The 25,983-nt window shown below is 32.3% G+C and overlaps 1 protein-coding gene across 5 annotated transcripts in view; it reads right to left on the bottom strand.

Moving 5' to 3' along the window:
* The window catches only part of LOC114328697 (centromere-associated protein E), a 419,952-nt gene that overhangs the window by 26,088 nt on the left and 367,881 nt on the right, over positions 1-25,983 (bottom strand). For all 5 annotated transcript variants that reach the window (XM_050655514.1, XM_050655511.1, XM_050655513.1 and 2 more), the window contains 5 exons: positions 14,567-14,756; positions 11,357-11,510; positions 8,542-8,723; positions 5,300-5,488; positions 1,160-1,285 (listed from right to left, as the gene is read on the bottom strand). In XM_050655514.1, coding sequence (XP_050511471.1) covers positions 1,160-1,285; positions 5,300-5,488; positions 8,542-8,723; positions 11,357-11,510; positions 14,567-14,756 — 841 coding nt within the window. The remainder of the gene's footprint in view (positions 1-1,159; positions 1,286-5,299; positions 5,489-8,541; positions 8,724-11,356; positions 11,511-14,566; positions 14,757-25,983) is intronic.

Genomic DNA, 25,983 nt, shown 5'->3' with positions numbered 1-25,983 from the left:
TAAACTAATTTTGTCTGCAGACAGCCCAAATTTATTATATTGTTGTAAAATAGTAAAACACTTTGTTAATTTTTTATTTATTGTTAATAATACGATAATTAAAAATAAATGTAATTTATTGTTAATGTCCTTTATTCATATTTATATCATTATATCCATGTTTAGTTACACGTTTTTTTTTCTTCAACCTTGCTTATTTCATAAAAACTTTGCTCATTTTTGCGACATTTTTTGCTTATACAAGTGCGTATTTTGACCTTTCTGTCAAATTCTGTTCATGTGATATTTGTAACTTTCTTTTCCTATTCTGACGAAGATAAATGGAGTTCCCGTTAACATTAGATACGCGGAGGACATCCACCGAAATGTCATCTTAGCCGAAAATATTGAAGATCTTCAGAGACTGGTGACCAGAACAGCAGAGTATGGAAAAAAATATGGTCTAATACTGAACGTCAAGAAAACAAAATTTATGAGAATATCGAAAATCAACAAAATAACGAGAATCTTCTAAAAGACGGAATCAATTTCGAACGAGTGGACAAATATGCAAATCTTGGAAGAATGATGAACTCCAAAAATGACTATTTCCAGGAAATCGAAATCAGAATAGGAAAGGCTAGAGCAAATTTGAACAAAATGCGAAGAGTGCTCTGCACAAGAGATTTAAAGTTGGAGCTAAGAGTTAGGTTGGCTAGATGCTACGTTTTCTTGACTTTGTTTTATGGAATGGAAACTTTGACCTTGAATACCGCATCAATGAAAAACCTAGAATCATTCGAGCTGTGGGTGTACAGACGAATTCTGAAAATATCGTGGGCAAATAACGTCACAAACAAAGAAGTTCTGATAAGGAGGAATAAAGAAATGGCAATCTTGAAAACAATCAAAAGAGAATTGGAATATCTCGCATATATTAAACGTAGAGAGAGATACAACTTGGTCCAACTGATTTTGCATCGAAAGATCTATGGAAAAAAAGAATATGGAGACGTAGAATATCAAGGCTGTGCAACCTGGGAGAATAGTAAGGATGCACATCAAATGAACTTTTCAGAGCAACCATCTCTAAAGTCCGAATATCTATAATGATTGCCGACCCTTGTCGCGAAGATGGCACTTGAAGAACAAGAAAAAATTGAAATCTACTAAATTTTACCTGCACTTCGTTCAAAGCCTCTTGAAATTCTTGTAGTTGCTCATTTAACCCATTCTTCTCCTTCACCAACTTCTCGCATTTGTACTCCAAATCAGACTGTGTGGTTTTTGCGTTATTTCGAGTGACCTAAAACAGATAATAATATTTTATAACCAGCAGCTTTTTGTATAAAGTGGAACTATTGATTAACAGAGAATAACAAGGTTGTATCTGCCATTTTTGTCTAAACTGAGATTTTTATATAACATGGTTCTATTTCATGTTCTTCGCCTTAATATGATACTAGCACCGACATCTATTAACAGATGGCTGAAATACGTATTTTACAAGGTTCTATCTGCGAGAATTATAAATCTTGATAAGTTAACAAGGTTTTAACTGAAATAAAAACAGTCAACTAGGTCCTATCTACAAGAACTAAAAGTGTTCATAAGTATGTAGTTAACAATAAGATGACTTTAAGTTGTTTTTTACAAAGGTATAGTGGTAGATAGAACTTTATTAAATAAAATTGGAAAAAAATCCTTTGTAAAAGGTATAAATTTTTTTTATTAAAAATCCCTTTAACCAACTTGCTATTATAACCCTAGTCAAAATTTAAATACCAACTTTGCATTTATTAATTCGGTTATACTTATTTTTAGATCTTAACACTGATGATGATTTTATAAAAAAATCGAAAACGTTTTGTTGTGATGTAGCCCTTTAAAGGGATTTTTAATAAAAAAAATTATACCTTTTACAAAGGATTTTTTTCCAATTTTGTGATTAGTGGTATAGTCCGTTCTTTAACGGTAAAATATTGCAAACCTCCAAATTTTAAAGAACCGCTTGGATTGACATGAAATTTGGCATACACATAGCTAACAAGTCAAAGAAAAAAAGTGATATTGTGCCGATATGTGCTTTTGCCCTGGGGGTGGTTTTCACCCCCTCTTGGGGTGAAAAAATATTCGTCCAAAGAAAGTCAGGAAATGGATAAACTGGCTAATTTTAAGTAACTTTTCTTCTATGGAGTTTTTTCACTAAGTCAATACTTTTTGAGTTATTTGACAGTGAATATGTTCATTTTTCCAACAAAATAACCACGCTTTTAGACGGTTTTTCGTAAATAACTCAAATAGTAAGTATTTTGTCGAAAAAACATTTTTAGCAAAAATATAGCCTGTAAAAAATTTAAAAAATTATGGTGTATATATAAAATGGTGTATATATCACGTCTCTACACCTAGCAGAAGCAGAGTTATAGCTAATGAAAAATAGGTTCATATTCGTCAAATTCCAAATGAAATACTTTAACGTGAAATAACCAAAAATGAAGCACATTTCTGGGAAAACTCATTACAACTTATTTAAAGTGTTTAAGAAAAGCTTCATTTTTGTTTTTTAAAAAAAATTTCTAACATCAAAATTAAACAAGTTACGCTCAAAATAAAGTTAGTCCCTTTTGGTTTTGGTAAAAAAATCGAGAAAATCACCCCCTAATTAGTATCTTAAATGAAGTTAATCGTTACGACTTCACAAGTTTCTTGACTCGTGTATATATTGTTTATATGATCTGTAAGTTTCATCGGTTCAAAGTCCTTATTATTGAAAGGGCTGTAGTTAAAAGGGGTTGAACGAGTCACTGATCACGAATGTATGCAAATTTAGAAACACCAAATCTTAATCAATTTTTGTCTAACAGAAAAACAAAAAAATACATGATATTCAGAAAAGCAAATTTGACTTTTTTTGTTTTTCGAGATTTTTGGTATCTCTTTGAAAAAAAAAAAAATTTTTCAAAATTTAAATTTTTAAAAATTTTACTTTGAAACCAAATTGTTTCAAAAATAAGCACTTTGACTCGATCAAACTTACAGATCATATAAACACAACATAAGTAAAATAATTTGTGGAGCGGTAACGATTAATTTCATTTAAGTTGCTAATTAGGGGGTGGTCTTCCTGATTTTTTTTTGCAAAAACAAAAGGGACCAACTTTATTTTGAGCGTAACTTGCCTAAATTTAATGCCAGAAACTTTTTGTAAAAACAGAAATAAAGCTTTTTTTAAACACTTTAAAAAAGTTAAAAAGAGTTTTCCTCAAAAAGTGCTTAATTTTTTGGATATTTCACGTCGAAATATTCTATTTGAAATTTGGTGAATATGAATCTATTTTTCATTGGCTATAACTCTGGTTCTACGAGATCCAGAGACCTAACGCGTACACCATTTTTTTACTTTTTTATAGGCTATATTTTGGCTAGGAACGTTTTTTTCGACAAAATACTTACTTTTTGAGTTATTTGCGAAAAACCGTCCAAAAATGTGGTTACTTTGTTGAAAAATGAACATATTCACTCGCAAATAACTCGAAAAGTGTTGACTTGGCGAAAAAGCTCTATAGAACAAAAGTTACTTAAAATTAGTCAGTTTACCCATTTTCGGACTTATTTTGGACATATATTTTTTCACCCCCAAGAGGGGGTGAAAGTCACCCCCATGGCAAAAGCACACATCGGCACAATATCACTTTTTTCTTTGACATGTAAGTTATACGTATGCCAAATTTAATGTCAAACCAAGCGGTTCTTTAAAATTTAGAGCAAAAACCGTGAAAGAATGGACTAGGGCTAGTATACAGCCAACTACAAGAAAAACATTTCTTTTTCTTTGTGGATTTTTTATTAAATAAGTTTGAATACTTTTTCAAATCAGAACTCCTGTGTATTAACCATTGAAGTAACCTTTTGAGGTTAATGAAAATATAATAATTTAATTATATTTTTTTAATTTACATTCTTAAAACATACTATACAGTGATGAGCGCGCTAATAACTGGCAGAATAACACAAAAGATGAAAAACATGTTAAGTTGTGAGATAAAAAGAAATGAAACTAGTGGAGGTGGGAAATTTAGCGATAAAAACCTATAAATTTATTCGCGATATTAAGTCACAATGACGACCTCTCGTGGCTTTCGGCTGAACTAATATTAAGGATGTTTTTCTTCCTTTTATTTTTATTGGCCTGCTATAATGGGGGATTTTAATGTCAAATCGTTGTCAAATTTTGAAATTTCAAACGCGCGAAAATATATTCATTGTTTTTGAGTAATTGTTATGTAGGTATCATTAACATGGAATCTTCACATTGGAAAGTCAGTAATCCTATCGATTAATCAAAATAATTTGAATTCTCAAAGTCCTTATCTTGTGACAATTAGTCAATTTATTAAATATATCGGTGAAGACAGCAGAAAACTTGAAGAAGGTGAAAAATTTTTTGATGCTAATCACCTACTGTATAAAAATAACATTAAACACCCCTAGCAAGATATAACTAATATTTTTGTGTGTGTAAACCTGTGATTTGTTTGGACCTCCTCATGAAGTAAATGTTACATTTGATTACTCTGCAGACAAATAAAAAATATATTTTCAAAATGTTCTTGTATTGCAGGATCTTCTGGCACTTGCAAACATCGATTCTATACAATATCGACGCCAACCTGTATTGACAGGTGAATATTACATATTAATAAAATAATTTTATATAAGCAACCAATTTGTAAAAATAAACAATGCATATTTGTTGCTCGTTTGTAATTTCAAAATTTGACAACGATTTGACATTAAAAACCCCCATTATAGTAGGCCAATAAAAAAAAGAAGAAAAACACCCTCAATTTTAGTTCAGCCGAAATCATCGAGAGGTCGTCATTGTGACTTAATATCGCGAATATTATATTTATTGTTTCCCACCTTTAGATGTATAGGACGAATTTGGCAACTACCACTGTCACAGTAACAGATTTAGTTGACATACTCCTCTGATACGTCTAAAGATGAAAAACAATAAATATAATGTAAATTTATAGGTTTTTATCGCTAAATATCCCACCTTTACTACTTTCATTTCTTTTATCTCACAACCAAATATTATGTTTTCCATATTTTGCGTTATTCTGCCGGTTATTAGCGCGCTCATCACTGTATAGTGGCAATAATAGTAAAATAAATACATAACATAGTAATGTTAAAACAGTCATAATTAAAAATTGCACCTTTAGCAGTAGAGGCAGTTAGAACTTTGTTATTCCAATGCAACGAATAATAAAGTATGTAGGGGAGTTGAATCTAGTATTTAGCTTCATACCTTGCACTCTTCTTGCAAAATCGACACTTGCTCTCTTAATTTCTCTATTTCGTTCTTGCTTATAGCTAGTTGCTCCTTTAAATGAGCAACTTCAGACTCTAAGGTATCTTTTTCCTTTCTGGCATTATCAAGTAGTTCGTCCAGTTCCGATTTATCACTGAGGGCTCTGTCTTGTTCCAATTCATTGATCTAAAAAAACAAGCAAATTTACAATATCCGGCAAAGATCGTTTATAACTACACTTATAATATAACTACATAACATACGAAACTAGAATAAGCCACAAATATGGTTGGAGTCTAAATATATCCCACTCCCACTCCCAAAAAAATCTAAAACAACACCTAATGATTCAGTCTCACGAGTCATTCTCTTAAAACTGCTTCTCAAGATAATACTTAATAGAATTCAGCAGACATGTGAATAAATAATGGGAAACAAACAATTTGGATTCACAAAAAGATTGGGAACGAGGGAAGCTTTGTTCTCAATGTCAACATTACTTCAAAGATCACGGAAAGTACAGAAACCAATTTACATCTGCTTTATAGATTTTGAGAAGGCGTTTGATTGGGTCGAGCATGATAAACTGTTTGAGTATCTAGAAATGATTGGAATAGATGAAATAGATCTCAGACTTTTACAAAATCTATATTGAAATCAAGAAGCTTCTATTTTGGTAGACGGCAAAGAAACAGACAAAATTTTTATTCAAAGAGGTGTCAGACAAGGTTATATGTTATCTTCAACTTTTTTTACGTGTACTCGGAAATAATATTTAACGAAGCCTTGAAAGGTAAATGTGTCGTTCGAATTGGGGGGAGAAACTATTAACATCAGATATCTAGATGACACAGCCATCATGGCTAAAAGTATCAAATATCTTCATTTCCTTATAGATCGAATCACTAGAGAACGCTCCAATAACGGACTTAAATACATTCAAAGACAAAGTTACCTGTAGTAAACAAGACGTCGCAATGGCCTTATTATACAACTAATTGCCAACAATGAGCCGATTACAAAAGTTAACCATTTTAAACACCTGGGATGTTGGATCAACGAGACACTAAATCCTGGCGAAGAAATTAAAACTCGTATAGAAATCGCAAGGGTAGCATTTATAAAACTTAGATCTATGCTGTGCAATTATCAGCTGAACTTAGAACTAAGAATCAAGTTTCAAGTAAGAAAATTAAAAAACAGAAAATCTCCAGGAGAGGACAGAATATCGAACGAACTCCTAAAGTACGGAGGGCAAGATCTAACTAAACAACTATTAAAACTAATACAAAAAATAATAGAACAAAACAGAATACCACAAGAATGGAGATCTAGCATCCTAATACCTCTCTTCAAAAAAGGAGACAAATCGGACTCGGAGAATTACAGAGGAATTAACTTATTAAACACAACATTAAAATTAACAACCAAAGTGATAACAAACAAATTGAATGAAATTATAACATTAGCAGAAGAACAACAAGGTTTTAGGTCGGGAAGGTCATGTATATTTATAATGAGGCAAGTTCAAGAGAAATCGTTGGAATACAAAAAAAACCGGCATATGTATGTTTCGTGGAGCTTAAGAAAGCATTTGACAGGGTCACATTAAAGGACGTTATCCATTTGTTATGCTCAAGAGAGGTACCTCTAGGAATAATTAAAACGATCGAAAACATCTACCAGAACACAATAAAAATAAAAGTGGACGATGAATTAACTGACCCAATTGAAGCCGGCAGTGGGATAAGACAGGGGGATTCCTTGAGTCCTTTATTGTTCAACCTGATCATGGACGAAATAATACAAAAAGTAAAAACTAAAAAAGGATACCAAATGTGAGAAAAACAACTTAAAATAATCTGCTATGCGGACGATGCAGTTAGACTAATCTCTCAAAGTGAAGATTATTTACAACGTATGCTGCACCAATTCAACATAATCGCCAGATAATTTAACATGTTAATTTCCTCACAAAAGACAAAATGCATGGTTATAACAGCAGATCCAATAAGATGTACATTGGAGCTGGAAGGTCAGATAATAGAACAAGTGATAGAGTTTAAATACATAGGCATCACACTATCTAGCTACGGAAGGCACAGAACAGAAGTGGAAGATCAAGTGAATAGAGCAAACAGAGCCGCAGGTTGCCTAAATGACACAATATGGAGAAATAAAAATATCGGACAAGAAATGAAAGGCAGAATTTACAAAACAGTCATCAGACCAATAATGACATAAGCGGTAGAAACGCGACCCGACACAGAGAGGACAAAAAGATTGTTCGAAACAGCGGAGATGAAAACCCTTCTAAAAATCATACAGATATACGACGGATATACGACGGAAATGCAAGGTGGATAACATTAATAACTGGCTAAAAAACAGAAGAATAAAATAGAATGACCACATAAGCCGAACGACAACAAATAGGGTAGTCAGGACAGCGAGAGACGGTTCCCCAATAGGAAGACGATCAATGGGAAGACCACGAAAACGATGGAACTAATCCGGTGGTGATGTTGACGAAATTAATTGAAATGAATGTAATAAAACGAACGGTAAATATTTTATTTATTTTGGTACAAAAAGGTATTGCGCTTAGGTTTCGGAAAAGGGCCGAACGATTGGTGTGTGAATCGTTCACCAGCTGTGTCGTGACTAAAAAGAAAACCACAACGATAATCTGTTTATGTTTCTTCCCTCTGACCAGATGACAATAAATCATTTAGGTCTGACGTATACTTTTGCAGTTTTAAGAAAACGCCCTTGAATGCATTAGTGAGTTGTTGAAACAATTGTCTGATATAGTACTTAATTTATGAGGGTGCAGTTTGTTACACCGCACAAACGAAAAACGTGGTGAAGGATACATTCCGTTTTTATTTACATGTGAATTTTGAATGACTAACGTCGTTTCGATTTTGAGAAATGATAAATAAAATTTAAGAAAAAATAAAATTAGCAGAAATAGTAATTATAGCATAATGCTATAGAACGACAACTTACTAGAGGCACATTGAAAAAACAGACAGAGTCATGTCTATACAAAAAGACGAAGAAGAAGAAGAAGAAGAAACCTTATCAGGGTTAGGCTTATCAGGAGATGAATTGTTACATGCTGCGTAAAATCAAGAAAAATATCGGCAAAGTGTCATGGAAGAAGAAGTAAAGATATAACGATAATTCTACATAAGATATAACGTATAGAGTAGAATAAAATATATTATACATACCTTTGTTCTCGCGTTATCGAGTAAATCAGTCAGTCTATTAATTTCGATTTGCTTCCCGCTACATTGATCCTTAGCTTGAGCCAGTTCCTGATCCAACAGTTTGTGCTCGGCATGCTTAGCGTCCAAGGTGCACTCTAAAGTTCTTACCCTATCTCGTAGTTGGCCGATTTGTTCGTCTTTGTCTGCAATAAAAAAAATATAACTAAATATAATTTCAACTCTTTCCATATAGTCCAGGGCGCATCTGTTTTGAGATGGACGTTGAGAGGTGACTCAATTTTTTTTGCAGAAATTGCTTGAAAATAACTAATATTATTTGAGTTATCCTCCCGCTCAAAATGGTCCGGAACATTGTTTAAATAATCAAAATGTCAAAATATGAAGGAAAAATTCGATTTTTTTATCGGTTTTTTGATTATAACTTGTATTGACATAAAAGTTGCGTAATTAAATTTCTTACAATATAGAATTGGTTAGAAATTTAAAAAATAGTCACACTTGTTGCAAAATAGTCATAATTGCGAAAAAAAAAACATACAAAAACAAGTATTCGCATTTATTTAAGTTTTTCATTCAATTACGCTACACTTAGGACCTTCATATTTTACCCAGAAAAACTTTATGATACAGTAAAACAATACTGTTCATTAAGATCGGTTCAATAGATTTTGCAAAATAAATGTTGCAATCCAGCTTTCGCAAAAAATAGTCATTGTTTCAAAATGTCACAGGACTGAAAATAAAGCAGATAGCAAGTTAAAAATTTTTTTGCTTATAGAGGTGTACTGTACCTTTCATTTGCAATTTGCAAAATTAAAATCGATTAATTACCACGGCGTCAGGAAATTTTTTAAATAAACATTAATTTTTGGTGCTACGCGCAGGACAGCGGTGTTCGATTTACACAAGTTGATTTCCACCAAAATTTCTTCCAATCTTTATCTAATGTATTATTTTCTTACTCTCTATTTTGTTGTATTTGGATATTGTAATTCCACAAAAATCAAACTAATTTTATTATTGTTTGTGAAATATTGTTTAAACAATTGCAAATGTCTAAAAATAATAAACTTTTATTCTCTAAGTTAGAATATATGAACAAAGAAAGTTTTTGCTGCAAAAAGTGTTATTTCAAAAGATAGAGTATGTGTTTTTATTTTGCAATAAACAAATTTATTTATTTATAACGAAATGTAATAAAAATTAAAATGTATCAATATTTATCAAAGGTCATTGGAATGCCCAATCAGAGCAAACTATCAGCTGTCCTGCGCGTAGCACCAATAATTAATGTTTATTTAAAAAAAAAATCCTGACGCCGTGGTAGTTAATCGATTTTAATTTTGCAAATTGCAAATGACAGTTACAGTACATTTCTATACGCTCTGAGCTTCACTGGTGTCGCTCCTAGCGGATTACTAATTCAACTTTTACCGATAATTTTTAAATTTATTATTTAATTGTTATCGGTTAATATTTACAACGCAAAAAAGTAATTAAATTGTAATCGATTTTTTTAAGATTTTGTTAATCATTTTGACGTTCTATTGATAAAATATGAATTTCTTACTTCGGATACTTTCACAATTATCGTGTAGATGGCGCTAAGATTAATAGTATAATTTATAATTACATATTACGGAACATTAAAAAAACTTAAATTCAGTATTTAAAACGTAAATATATTTAAGGTAAAAATACAGTGTGTCCACGGATGGGGTGCCCAAGAGGAAAAACTTTTTTATTTTCAATTTTAACGAAAAATGTCATTCTTGATCAAAAGTTTTGCTTGTTCTAAAACCCCATAAAACGAAATAAAATTCAAGTTTTTCAAATCCTGCTTAATTTTGTAGCCAATTTTATGTAAATCCCTATAAATTCTTTCACTAAGTTCGAAATTGTAACAATTATTGTATTGTATTTTTATCAAGAATGACATTTTTCGCTAAAATTGAAAATAAAAAAGTTTTTCCTCTTGGGCACCCTGACCATGGACACACTGTATATACCACAGCTTTGACCAACTAATATTTTTTATAATTAATGTTTTTAATTTTAAATTAATCGCTTTGACATTTATGTCAAATTTCCGGTAAACGTTTACAGACTTGTCACTACTGGCGCTCGCGAATTTGTAAATACCCCCTCTACGTACGAGCTCACAGCGTATACGCAAAAAAAAAATTCAACCTGCTATCTGCCTTATTTTAAGTCCTGTGACATTTTGAAAAAATAAATTTTTTTTGCGAAAGCTGGATTGCAAAATTTATTTTGCAAAATCTATTAAACCGATCTCAATGAAATTTACAGTATTGTTTTACTGTATCATAAAGTTTTTCTGGGTGAAATATGAAGGTCCTAAGGGTAGCAGAAATGGTTGAAAAACGTAAAGTTCGAATACTTGTGTTTGTATGTTTTTTTTCGCAATTATTGCTATTTTGCAACAAGAGTGACTATTTTTTAAATTTTTAACCAATTCTATGTTGTAGGAAATTTAATTACGCAACTTTTCTGTCAGTAAAACTTTTCTCGGAAATGAATACTTTTAAAGTTATAATCAAAAAACCAAGAAAAAAATCGAATTTTTCCTTCATTTTTCGACATTTTAATTATTTAAACAATGTTCCGGACCTTTTTGAGAAGGAGGATAATTCAAATATTATTATTTGAGCTATTTTCAAGCAATTTCTGCAATAAAATTTGAGTCACCTCTCAACGTCCAAATGTACTAATATTTTTACAGATTCGCCCTGGTCTAATAATCTTTCTGGTATCAAAAACAACTTAGAATCAACGAAAAACGTCAACAACTTACCTATAATACCCGATCTAGCTTCTTGGAGTTCATTATTTAATTGCTCTAATTTTACCAGCAACCCCTCTCTCTCCTCTTGGGCTGACTTTAGCAGATCCACCAACTTTTGCTCCCGTTCTACTGCTGTTTCAAATTGTCCAGTATCGTCTTTTTCCTAAAAAGAAAGCAGTATATAACAATGTCATTTTCAAACTTTAAAATGATGCTCATAATACATTTTATTGTAAATATATTATTTGTTCAATTTTTCACATGCGAAAAGTAATATTATATTTTTCACTGTATCAAATCCTAGATTACCACTTAATCGAACCCTCGTTAATAATTCCTACTACTGACTCTATCCCACTCCTTTAGAAATACAGATAGTTTTTATCAATACAAACGAAAAACTCTCTCCCTGGGTTTTGACCCTCGAAGGGAACACATGGTTCTCTCTCTCAGTAAGTACCACTAGTTAACACGTGAAAATACCGCCAATCTCTCTGCTGCCTTCTCCCGCAGTTGACAATCTTTCTATCTGATTTGAGAAATTTGATTCTCCAAAAGAACACACGTGCTGTTCTGCTCTCTCAGTGATAACAACTAGCTCAACAAAAACAGTACCGCGAAGCTCTATGATTCCCTCATAATAAACAAACGCTTTTTCTCCTTGTGAACTAGTTTAAAAGGCAAACAGTGACGCGTACATATGTATCCGCAAAACAAAAACAGATAAGACATTCAAGCAAGCAAGCAATAGTGATTTAACCCAGCCTGAGAGACTTGCTCACCCCTTGTGAATGACATTTGGGTGAGACAATTCATTGGCGCGAGGAGGATTAACTCATATAAGCAGGAATCACTCCACCCGGCTCCAATGCTCTAACTTTAGACCATCCACTCCCCCCCCCCTGATAGCACTCTGATGCGCTATAGGGGCCCTCAGTCAGCAAAGTACTTATCATATGAGAGTCCTGGGTACACGGACTCCAACATGAAATCCTACCTTATCTCGATCAATGCAGGACAGCATGAGGCGCTCTATTCCCGCTATCTCTAGTGACCTATCTTCGATCTGTATTGCTTGCTTGGGCGCCGAGTCCCCGCTCTGGACTATGTCCAGTTCGGTGGCTACGCCCGTTTTTTTGGGTTTTGTTAATATTTTTTGTGGCTTACGCCTATTGTTAATGTTTTATTGATTTTTTTTAGTGGCCGAAGCCGTTTTTTGAGTTTTTTGTAGATTTTTTTTGAGGGATGTCTGAAACGTATAAGAATCAACATTAATAAATATAATGCGATGCCAAAGATGAGCACGTTGTCTTTTTTTGATAGAGCTACGATTATCTAGGCTTTATTATATATTTACTAATATTTGCTGTTTGGGTCTTCTGCGTTTCCATCTATGGTACACATCATACCTTAATATCTCTTGCAGGATCCGTTTTGGGTGGTCTTCTAGCTCAGCAAATTTTTTTCTGGCTTTTTCCTCCATCATATCCAGTACTCGTTATTTGTTTTAGGTCTCTAAATAAGAACCGTTCGGCGACGTATCTGGGCACGTTTGCAGCTTCTCTGAGGCAGTTGTTGTGTGCCGTGCCGTATGTATCTTCTTTTTATTACTTTGACTTGTATGACTCCATGCAAGAGATGCGTATGTAATTATTGGTAGTATAATGCTATTAATCAGTCTTAATTTTGTTTTCATGACAAGACATTCCGGTTTTATCCGCAATAAATCACCGCGTGTGAAACCTGTATATGTGACGATTATCAATCCACCAGTGAAATAACAGTCACATTGATAAGCCTTTTTATAAGCTTGAGTATGTTATTTTCTGTACAACAATTAATTACCTCTCCTATTTATTTTGAACCACAGCTATTGATACAGTCCTAAAACTCTGAAATTATTTTAATAATTTCACGTATGGATAGAGTACACATAGTTTTTGGTTAGAATATGTAGAAATTCAGTTTTTTGTCTCTCCTGTAAAATTACATATGAGGTTTTCATACTGTCATCGATATAGTATAATGCTATTAATCAGTCTTAATTTTGTTTTCATGACAAGACATTCCGGTTTTATCCGCAATAAATCACCGCGCGTGAAACCTGTATATGTGACGATTATCAATCCATCAGTGAAATAACAGTCATATTGATAAGCCTTTTTATAAACTTGAGTATGTTATTTTCTGTACAACAATTAATTACCTCTCCTATTTATTTTGAACCACAGCTATTGATACAGTCCTAAAACTCTGAAATTATTTTAATAATTTCACGTATGGATAGAGTACACATAGTTTTTGGTTAGAATATGTAGAAATTCAGTTTTTTGTCTCTCCTTTAAAATTACATATGAGGTTTTCATACTGTCATCGATATAGTATAATGCTATTAATCAGTCTTAATTTTGTTTTCATGACAAGACATTCCGGTTTTATCCGCAATAAATCACCGCGCGTGAAACCTGTATATGTGATGATTATCAATCCATCAGTGAAATAACAGTCATATTGATAAGCCTTTTTATAAACTTGAGTATGTTATTTTCTGTACAACAATTAATTACCTCTCCTATTTATTTTGAACCACAGCTATTGATAGTCCTAAAACTCTGAAATTATTTTAATAATTTCACGTATAGATAGAGTACACATAGTTTTTGGTTAGAATATGTAGAAATTCAGTTTTTTGTCTCTCCTGTAAAATTATCAGTAGTAATTGCACAAGAGCTCTAAAATTCTATATTAATTTTAGAGATCGAGTGCAATTTGTTGCGATTATTTCATGAATAAAACTGTTCAAAACCAAAATTTTATTGTAATTTATATACGTAAGTACAAATTAGTACAATTAAACAAACATTTGTTATAAATATCAATTTGACGGTTGAAAGTCATCACTTTTATAATTTTTAAAACATTAATTGTCATTAATGTCACTGAATGTATTTTTTCGTAGCAACGAAGGGCATCTGACGTAATATACTTGACGACGGGAAATTATCAAAAATTATCGATTTAATTTAGATTTCTGTAGCTTTCTATTGGTCAGAATCTCCTACGAATGAAATAATCTGTAAAATTACATACGAGGTTTTCATGCTGTCATCGACATGTACATGCCTTAATTGTACAATACTGTAATCCATTGAAATGTGAGTAGTTTACCAGATTCAGGGTCCCAATCACGTTAAAAAAAATAAATGGAAAACAACTTACTTGATATAAAAGTTGTTTCAGAGATTCAACCTCTGACCGCGAATCGTTTAATCTTTCTGTTTGACGACATAGACTGTCAAACATAAGTGTCTTTTCTTCGTTAAGACGTTCGTTCTCTTGTTGCAGTTCTGTGAGCTGCCGTTGAAGATCTGTTAGCTCTTGAAGTGTCGCTTGAAGTTCTTCGTTCGTACTGAAAAAAATCACATAAATTAAGATAAACGCTCAAAAACATCTTAATAATTGAAGGATTCGGAAGCCAATGAGGGATAAGTATACTTATGATTCGGAAAGGATGTAACTTGTTTCTTTTTTTCTTGTCTATTTCCTATTTCTTATATATGACGTGATATAATTGATAATTTGAAACTTTTAATAAAGAAATATCTTATGTAGCTCTTATGTCACATTCAACTGCATCATATATTAGTCCGTTCTTTAACGGTAAAATATCGCAAAACCTCTAAATTTTAAAGAACCGCTTAGATTGACTTGAAATTTGGCACACACATAGCTAACATGTCAAAGAAAAAAAGTGATATTGTGCCGATATGTGCTTTTGCCCTGGAGGTGGTTTTCACCCCCTCTTGGGGGTGAAAAAATATTCGTCCAAAGTAAGTCAGAAAATGGATAAACTGGCTAATTTTAAGTAACTTTTGTTTCTATAGAGTTTTTTCACCAAGTCAATACTTTTCGAGTTATTTAGCAGTGCATATGTTCATTTTTTCAACAAAATAACCACGCTTTTAGACGGTTTTTCGCAAATAACTCAAATGATAAGTATTTTGTTGAAAAACCATTCTTAGCAAAAATATAGCCTGTAAAAATTTTTAAAAAATGGTGTATATATCACGTCTCTATACCTAGTAGAAGCACAGTTATAGCTAATGAAAAATTGGTTCATATTCGTCAAATTCCAAATGGAATACTTTAACGTGAAAGAACCAGAAATGAAGCACATTTCGGGGAAAACGCATTACAACTTATTTAAAGTGTTTAAAAAAAGCTTCATTTTTGTTTTATAAAAAAAATTTTTAGCATCAAAAGTAAACAAGTTACGCTCAAAATAAAGTTAGTCCCTTTTTGTTTTGGTAAAAAAATCGAGAAAATCACCCCCTAATTAGTATCTTAAATGAACTTAATCGTTACGACTTCACAAGTTTCTTGACTCGTGTATGTATTGTTTATATGATCTGTAAGTTTCATCGGTTCAAAGTCCTTATTAATGAGAAGACTGTAGTTAAAAGGGGTTAAACGAGTCACTGATCACGAATGTATGCAAATTTAGAAACACCAAATCTTAATGAATTTTTGTCTAACAGACAAACAAAAAAATACATGATATTCAGAAAATCAATCCTTACTTTTTTGTTTTTCGAGATTTTTGGTATTTCTAACAATTTTTAAGTTATTTTGAAAAAAAAACATATTTTTCAAAATTAAAATTTTTAAAAATTTTACTTTGAAACCAAATTTTTTCAAGGATAAGCACTTTGAATCAATGAAACTTACAGATCATGTAAACACAATATAAGTAAAATAATTTGTGGAGCGGTAACGATTAATTTCATTTAAGTCGCTAATTAGGGGGTAGTCTTCCCGATTTTTTTTTGCCAAAACAAAAGGGACCAACTTTATTTTGAGCGTAACTTGCTTAAATTTAATGCTAGAAACTTTTTGTAAAAACAGAAATAAAGCTTTTTTTAAACACTTTAAAAAAGTTAAAAAGAGTTTTCCTCAAAAAGTGCTTAATTTTTTGGATATTTCACGTCGAAATATTCTATTTGAAATTTGGTGAATATGAATCTATTTTTCATTGGCTATAACTCTGGTTCTACGAGATCCAGAGACCTAACGCGTACACCATTTTTTTACTTTTTTATAGGCTATATTTTGGCTAGGAACGTTTTTTTCGACAAAATACTTACTTTTTGAGTTATTTGCGAAAAACCGTCTAAAAATGTGGTTATTTTGTTGAAAAATGAACATATTCACTCGCAAATAACTCGAAAAGTATTGACTTGGCGAAAAAGCTTTATAGAACAAAAGTTACTTAAAATTAATCAGTTTACCCATTTCCGGACTTATTTTGGACATATATTTTTTCACCCCCAAGAGGGGGTGAAAGTCACCCCCAGGGCAAAAGCACACATCGGCACAATATCACTTTTTTTCTTTGACATGTAAGCTATACGTATGCCAAATTTCATGTCAATCCAAGCGGTTCTTTAAAATTTAGAGGAAAACCGTGAAAGAATGTACTATATGCCACAGCTTAAACTTTTGCTCCCTGATGAGCAAACATCATACCAAGAAAAGAATCGAGAGAGCAAATTTTAAATATCGAACAAATAAGAGAAAAAACATCTCGTTTGTTTACCTATATTTAGTTCATTGGCTTGTGAATCTTTCGCTTACAAATCAAGATATCAATAATGGTTCAAGCATAGATATGAGATTGGTGGTAGATGGTAGGTGACTTCTTAATTCGAAAGCATTCAAATGTTAGTATATATGTACAAAAATATTGTGTAAAAAAATTTCAACGTCACGAATTAGTATCAAAACTTGCAAATTTCGATATGATATTACTTACAATTTAATAATATAACAAATTTAATTATTTTTATATGTTTTTAAGATTACTATTAAGAAATATTCTCAAGGGATATGCTAAATTTATACATACTTTAGTCAAGAAGAAAGCGTTACTAAGAAAAGGAGAGTTGAAAATAAAGGTGCAGAATGACTGATATCTGGATACAAGAATTGAAATCCAAAGACGTAGCAAAAGTGTGTTACTAGAGGCCCATTGAAAAACAAATACAGTCAGATCTACATAAAAAGCAAAAAAAAAGAGAATAGAAGAGACGTAAACAGCTAACTTCAAAAACCAGAAGAAGCGTTACTAACTGGCTTAACATTGGTAAGTGCCACCTTGTTGACACGTCTTCAAAACAATAATAAGGATGAATGACGCTGGGGAACAATTTGAAAAAAATTCTGTTCGGTTTGATTTTTTGCGTGAGAAAAACTTGCGTAGGTGGTTTAATGGAAGAGTTAGGAATTTCAGCCTATAATGTAACTGAATGGTGACAGTTTATGGATGGCTCAAAACTGAGTTTGAAGTGTGTTATTTAGTTCACTCCCGAGAAAGAAAAATTGTAATATAAAACTCTCATTGATAACTCTGTAATGAGCATATTGTACAGATTCCTTCTTTTTAGTATATCGTTAAGGGATATTTCCACTAGATTCTCATATTTAAGTTAATTATAAAGTAAGTAGTGAAAGAGATCTTTAGAATGGCCAAAATATAAAATAAACAATCTATTTGTTAACTGCGGTTTGTTCGATGCTATTTAACCAAAAACATAAAAAAATAATTTATTGTGGTTTATTTTTTATTAAAGAATGATTCAAGTTTTTTTTACATTCGGAAGTTTTGATACTAATATGGTAAAAGTATCGAAGGGTTTTGTATTTTCATATACTGTTTTTCGATATAAAACCACTCAACACACACTTTTAACGTTATTCGACAAAGAAAAACGAAAACGAAAGAATTTACCACATATCACCAAATTCTCGAATCCTAAAAATAAAAATATGCATTTTTGTAATACCTACATACTTAGTAAATCTAACAGATTTCAATCAACGGTTTAACTTAATACATATTGTTGTCCCGAGTATAGAAAGGCCAAATCTTGAGTAAAGTGACCTGCTGCTTTTTCGTTTTTGAGAAAATCTATAAAGCAGGAAGCAAGAGCAGGAGAGGAAGAAGAAAAGTTTCACAGCAGAAGCAGGAGTCTCGCAAAGTTCCTTACTGGCGCCAGTCTCTAGCTGCTCCAATCTGGCAAAATGTTGGAAGTTGAGAACAAAAATTTTTTGTCAGAAGCAAGGTATAAGAAAGAGGGGTCCAAAATACACTCAAAATACAGCGTGTTGATGAAACTGAAAATCTAAACCAACTTAATGACGCTAAGACGTTCTATAGGGCAGTAAAGGTGACAACTCATTGGTTTAACTCAGAGAGAAAATAATTTGAGACGAAGATGAAGTGATTGTCAAACGGACTCTAAGTATTTCGAGGACCTACTAAACATTGAGGGCCAAGGTGCAGGGAAGAAGACGGTATTTGCAAAAGTAGATTGAGCGGACAAGCTTAGTGGAAATATAAGAAAGCGATCATAAAGCTGAAAAACGGTAAATTCTGAAGAAGACCAACATAGCTTTTTAAATCAGGTCGACACACTTTCGTTAAGGCCCTTGGTAAGTTGCTGTGCAATATCTGGACAATAAAAAAATGTTCATTGGTAAGGTAAAAGGTAGTAGATTTACGTATATGAAAAGAGAGAAGTTACACTACTAAATGTGGTATACCAGCACTATCCAGTTTACTACAAAGGAGCTTCTTTGTATATAAGGAAGAGACATTATAAGATATTACTCCAGGAACCGCAGCTTTGCTTGAAAATTTGAGAATAAGTAGTAAATAGTCCAAGGAACAAAATCTATATGATGCCGAAAGGCGCTTTTACCATGGGGGTGGTTGCCACCCCATCTCGGGGTGGAAATTTTTTATTATATTTTGACCGCAAAAGTTGATAAAAACATTCTTTATAATCAAAAAAGTTCTATAAATTTTTTTGATAAAATTAATGGTTTTCAATTTATTCGCTATCTAAAGTGTTAGTTTTATATCGAAAAATCAATGTTTTTCGATATACTCATTTACGATTCACTCAATTTTTGCTGTAGAAAAATTTTTTTCAAACCAAGTTCTTGGGAATTAAATAACCTACAATTTCATATTTAAACATTTTTTCGTATCTCTGATGCTAATCTTTCTATTCTGAAGAAAATGGCACTTTTTACGAAACTACAAAAATTCGTTATTCGCTTTTAACTCCAGTTTTTTTAAAACTAATCATTCTAAGCCTGTCAAACTTCTAGAATCTATTAATAATACATAAATAAAGAAGAATGAATAAGGCCAATGACTATAACACCGCTAACTTACATTATTATGCTTCCAATTGGAGTTCTCCTTTTTTTTTTCAAAAAAAAATATATTGAGTTTTTAACTGAACTTTTTTATTTTTTATAAGAAAATGGCACTTTTTACGAAACTACAAAAATTCGTCCTTCGCTTTTAACTCCAGTTTTTTAAAAACTAATCATTCTAAGCCTGTCAAACTTCTAGAATCTATTAATAATACATAAATAAAGAAGAATGAATAAGGCCAATGACTAGAAACACCGCTAACATTATTATGATTCCAATTGGAGTTCTCCTTTTTTTTTCAAAAAAAATATATTGAGTTTTTAACCGTAACTTTTTTATTTTTTATCTTAGAAAGTTTGGTAAAAAAGAATTTTGTAGGTTTTTACAAGATCTATAAGCCTATGAATATTAAATCTTTTTAAAATCCTCAGTCCCAAAAAGAGGTGACTTTAAAAGGGTTAGTAAAGGTGGTTTTTGTATGTTATTACAAGTTTTAATTGTCAATAGCTCACCCAATTTTTGCCGTAGAAAAAAATTTTGCAAACCAAGTTCTTGGAAATTAAATAAGCTACAATTTCATATTTAAACATTTTTTTCGTATCTCTGATGCTAATCTTTCTATTCTGAAGAAAAGCCATTTTTTCCAAACTACAAAAATTCGTTATTCGCTTTTAACTCCATTTTTTTAAAAACTAATCATTCTAAGCTGGTCAAACTTCTAGAACCTATTAATAATACATAAATAAAGAAGACCAAATAAGGTCTATGACTAATTTTAATTAGGGTTGTGATTAGGGGGCTGCTTCCGATAACTTTTTCGCTGAAAAAAATAGGGACTGACATTCTTTTCATTATAAGTCACTTAATTTTTGAGCTAGAAACTTTTTTTTTATTTCTGGAGATAGATAGATTTTTGTAAATACTTTAAATTAGTTTGAACAAGTTATCGTCGAAAAATGCATAGTTTTCCCATCTTTTGACTTTGAAACTACAATATTTAGCATTTGACGAAGAAGAGCTAACATATAATAAAGTATAGCTCGATTACTATTGGTCTTAAAGAAAATAAAAAAGCGGTTTTGTTTATTTTTTTAAAAGGTACATTTTTGTTAAGTAAGTTGTTTTGATAAAACGAACACTTTTGGAGTTATTAGCAGAAAACTTATTAAAAATGTTGATTTTTCGATACAAAACTAAAACTTTCGAAAGCGAATAAATCGAAAACTAGTAATTTTATCAAAAAATATATAGAACATTTTTTGCTTAGAATGAATGTTTTTACCAACTTTTGTGGTCAAAATATAATAAAAAATTCCCACCCCCCGAGATGGGGTGGCAACCACACCCATGGTAAAAGCGCCTTTCGGGATCATATAGATTTTGATCCTTGAACTATCCACTTCTTATTCTCAAGCCAATCGATCCATTCTGTAAAAATTGTGAGGTTCTGTCCTATTTTAAGCTTCATTATTTAGACTATACAGAGAGAGTCTGTAAAGTGGAATAAATTCAATATCTCAAATACTAATTGTTTTTTTGGAAAATGCTCAGACCCGTCGATTAGTATTTCAAATTGTCCTTTTTGACATTCAATAATAATGTATACAGGGTGTCCCAATTTAGAGATATGACGTCATCGTCGATTTTCTTAAATGGCAACACTGTCATTTTGATAGCTAATTTGATAGGGTTTGTAAAGTTATACATAACTGCAAAATATCAAATTTTTATTCTCTACCATTTACAAGATAATAGAAAATAACAAAGTTATATCTGTAATTTGGAATATATTCAATAATTAAAATACTAACTGTTTTTTTGAAAAATGCTCAGACCCGTCGATTAGTATATCAAATTGTCATTTTTGACATATAATAATAATGTATACAGGGTGTCCCAATTTAGAGATATGACGTCATCGTTGATTTTCTTAAATGGCAACACTATCATTTTGATAGCTATTTTGATAGCGTGTGTAAAGTTATACACATCTGAAAAATTTCAAATTTTTATTCCCTACCATTTACAAGATAATAAAAAATAACAAAGTTATGAAGAACAAAAAGTAATCAAATAATAATTGAATTTATTTATTTCAATTAAGAAAATGCTCATAACGTTGCCCATTGACAATTTGACAATAATTGAGGGCAACATTATGAGTTTTTGCTTAATTTATTGAAATAATTAAATTCAATTATTAGTTGATTACTTCTTTTTCATAACTTTGTTATTTTTTATTATCATCTAAATGGTAGAGAATACAAATTTGAAATTTTGCAGTTGTGTATAACTTTACACACCCTATCAAAATAGCTATCAAAATGACAGTGTTGCCATTTAAGAAAATCAACGATGACGTCATATCTCTAAATTGGGACACCCTGTATACATTATTATTATATGTCAAAAAGGACAATTTGATATACTAATCGACGGGTCTGAGAATTTTTCAAAAAAACAGTTAGTATTTTAATTATTGAATATATTCCAAATTACAGATATAAATTTGTTATTTTCTATTATCTTGTATATGGTAGAGAATAAAAATTTGGTATTTTGCAGTTATGTATAACTTTACAAACCCTATCAAATTAGCTATCAAAATGACAGTGTTGCCATTTAAGAAAATCGACGATGACGTCATATCTCTAAATTGGGACACCCTGTATACATTATTATTGAATGTCAAAAAGGACAATTTGAAATACTAATCGACGGGTCTGAGCATTTTCCAAAAAAACAATTAGTATTTGAGATATTGAATTTATTCCACTTTACAGACTCTCTCTGTATACAGCAATAGAGACTTGCTTGAAATATGTTGTTGATCTGCACATAGTGTTTATAGATTTCCATAAGGTAAAAGTTTTCACCTTTCACCTTACGGACTTGTGAGGGATGATATCTCCTGAAGAATTACAGGTAATTTTGAACTTCGAGAGTTGATAAGAGGGGAGGGCATAGGTAAATTTATAAAGTCATGAAGACTGGCGTAGCTTGGGCACGTGGAAAGAATGTCCCTAGAAAAATTCTTAGGAAAAATTCGTAGGGAAGAATGGGAGCTACAAGCAGAAGGATTTCGGAGTGACGCAGATCAGACTTGGACTTATTGATGGTTGTTGATTACTTAAATGCTATTTATACTGCGTTAACCCATTCGCTGTCGATCACGCGCAACGCATGATATGGTTACTTCAGTCAGATGCGGTTCAACAGAATGGCTCCTAGCCGAGTTCCATCCGCTTCGATAGGCAGTGAATGGGTTAATGTTATCTTCTTCACGTACAATGTCCTTTCAGAACGTTCCATGTCCTTTCAGAACCATCATAGTTATCTTAATTTTATTCACTGAAACCATAACTGGCATGCTTGTATCAACCTCATACCAATCTGGCTAGTTCTTCAATCATGAGGTTCTTCTTCTTCCTGGATTTCGTTTGCCTGCTATTTTTTCTTGCATAATATTTTGTAGCCACCTATATTTGGGACCTCTCATTACATGTCCGAAATACTCCAGCTTTCTCTTCCCAGTAGCCTTGCTGAGACGATCAAGTATTGTGTAGTTTAGAATCTTGTCCACCCGAGAAACTTTTAAAATATTTCTATAGCACCACATTTGGAAAGTCTCAAGGCGATTTAGATCGATTTTATTCACAGTCCAGGACTCGACACTATAAATTATTAAAACAGAGAACACGTAGCAGCGAAGTAGGCGGATCCTCAATGCCAATTTTAGATCTCTGTTACATAATACATTGGACATCCTTCTAAAAGCGGCTCTATCCCAGTTCTAGTTTCGCCGTGAGTCTCTGCGTTACTGAATCCATCATATTTTAAGACTATTATAAGATTTTCCCATAAATAATCAAGACGATTGCAGATAGAATTCAGCATTTGAGGAAGTATTTCTCAAGACAACGTAATTAATTAAAAAGAGCCCACTAATTACGTATATAACATGTTTATTTCAATAATTGATGGATTCGACCGTTACTTGATGGAAGTTCATTTTTTCTCACAATAAAACACTGAAAAACGTTTGTTTTCTATACTTCCACAAAATTTATTACAACTATGTTATTACTACAGCTATTTCGGCAAAGTGCCTTTCTCAAGTGATATATTTTACAATGTGTTTGCCTTTTTAAGTCTTTAACTGAAGAGGTTGAGGAGTGGGGAGCTGTTTGTCTCGAGTTATTCATTCAGAATTATATCTGTATTTTTCAATTTATTAATTTCCATTGATTCTAAAAGTGATAGCTTAAGGCCTTTATTTTGAATATGTAGAATTTGAAACTCTTCATTGAAAGAATGATTATGATCTAGAAGGTGAAGTGCGTATGTAGAAGTGTCTGTTTTTCTATTGCTGAAAGCCCTTTTGTGTTCTGCTATCCGTTTGTCAAAAGTTCTGCCAGTTTGACCGATGTAAGTTTTCGGACAGTCACCACAAGTTAGTCTGTACACACCACTCTGTAGCTGCTTTCTCTTTCGGCTTTTATTGTTTTTAATATGTTTGCTTAAGTTGTTGATAGTTCTGAAAGCTGGTGTTATTCCTTTCTTTTTTATGTATCTGGCTATTTTTGTTGTTATTTTTCCAGTATATGTGAGATAGCAGAAGGTACTGGGTTCTTTCTGTGGTGGTGGATACACTAATTTCAAGGCTTTCTTATGGAGTTTTTGGTTTAAAATGTTGTTAACTGTTTGTTCGTTATAGCCATTGTTTACTGCTATTTGTCTAATGATATTTAGTTCTGTCTCGAAGTTATTTTTTGTCATAGGAATTTCTGTCAGTCTATGTATCATGCTATGGTAGGCTGCTAATTTATGTTGTGTAGGATGGGATGATGAATTGTGTATAGTTGTGTCAGTATGGGTAGGTTCATGATATACGGAGAACTCATGTTTGTTGTGTAGTCTGGTAATCGTTACATCTAGAAAGTTTATTCTAGAATGTTTATCTAGAATGTTTATTTCAATTGTTGTTTTGGAATGTTACTTTTGATTGAGCAAATTATTCAATTATGTAAAACAGGGTTGCTTCCAGCAATATATACAAACCGGCGTATGTCTTCAGGAGAAATTTTTTGTCGAAAATCTTCATTTTTTAACGCATTTTAGCAGTTTACTTCGATCATCTCCAACATTTTCCATTCTTCTAAAGGTGCCTATATTCTGGAGGTGTTGGCGACCACCCATCTTATTCTATTCACAGCAGCTCGAAATAGGTCAGTTGAGGAGAACACTAAAGACCTAACATCTAAGAATTCTTATGCGTATATTGATACTTAAAGATAAGTTGCAGAGAACCTTCCTAAGACTGTTGAAAGAGGTTCTGGCTTTTTCAATACGAGTTTTGATTTTGTAGCTATGATCCCAAGTATCCTTAATGTTGCAGTCCACATAGTATATTTTCTGTACTCTTTCTAGGGGTGTATTGTTTACGGTAATTTGGGCGTTTATGTTGGTGTTCTTACTAACGATCATTATTTTTATGTTCTCACAATAATTTAGTTTTAGACCGTATTTGTTACATGCTTCTCAAACATCATCTTTTGGAGCTCCTGCGCACTATCTGCCAGCAAAACTGTATCACAGTATATAGAGGTATCACAGTAAAATCTCTCTTCTGTCGACGCTTTGATCTCAGGAAGTAATACCGGCAGTACGCAATTGGTAATTCACAAGTGGTAATTCACCAGTGGTGGATGCGGGTTCTCCCTGTTAAAAGCCGTACGTTTCTATGCGAATAGCAATGCGAGAGTGGGGCAAAAGCGACTGCCAACATTGCGCGGTCGCTATGCGCGACTACAGATTTTACTTCCAATTTTTCGGAGAGTGGTTCTACTATCCCTCTTTATACTGTGACTGTATCGTCTGCATATCTAATATTGCTTATAAGTTGTCCATTTACTGCAATACCATCTTCTGATTCATATAAGGTCTCTCTAAAGATGTTTTCAGCGTAGGTATAAGTTAAATAATGCTGGTGACAGTATGCAACCTTGTCTAACTCCCTTTCCGACTGTGAAGATTTCGGACAGTTCATTTTCGAATCGAGAACTGTTGCTTTTTGTTGGAGATATAAGTTTAAGACCAGTCTTACATCGAGTCCTGATGTTTTTAGGATATCGATTAGTTTCTCGGACTTGATTAAATGTGTTCTCGAAATCTATAAAAGATGCATACATATCGCAGTTGTCATCCCTGGCTCTCTGTATTAGAACTTGCAAACTGAAAAGTGCTTCCCTCGTTTCGAGTCCTGCTCTGAATCCAAATTGAGTAGTCGGGGAAATGAAGCAGTTTGGCTCGCAATTTTTTCGTCCAGCATGGATTTACTTGAAATTTTCACAGAAGATAGGGAATAGTTCAAGAATCATTTTCTATATCATGCCGCTGTACGCTAAAA

Source organism: Diabrotica virgifera, chromosome 7 (genome assembly GCF_917563875.1).
Source record: "Diabrotica virgifera virgifera chromosome 7, PGI_DIABVI_V3a".
Taxonomy (NCBI): domain Eukaryota; kingdom Metazoa; phylum Arthropoda; class Insecta; order Coleoptera; family Chrysomelidae; genus Diabrotica; species Diabrotica virgifera.
The sequence above is the reverse complement of the archived record's forward strand: the minus strand, read 5'-3'. Positions and strand labels throughout refer to the sequence as shown.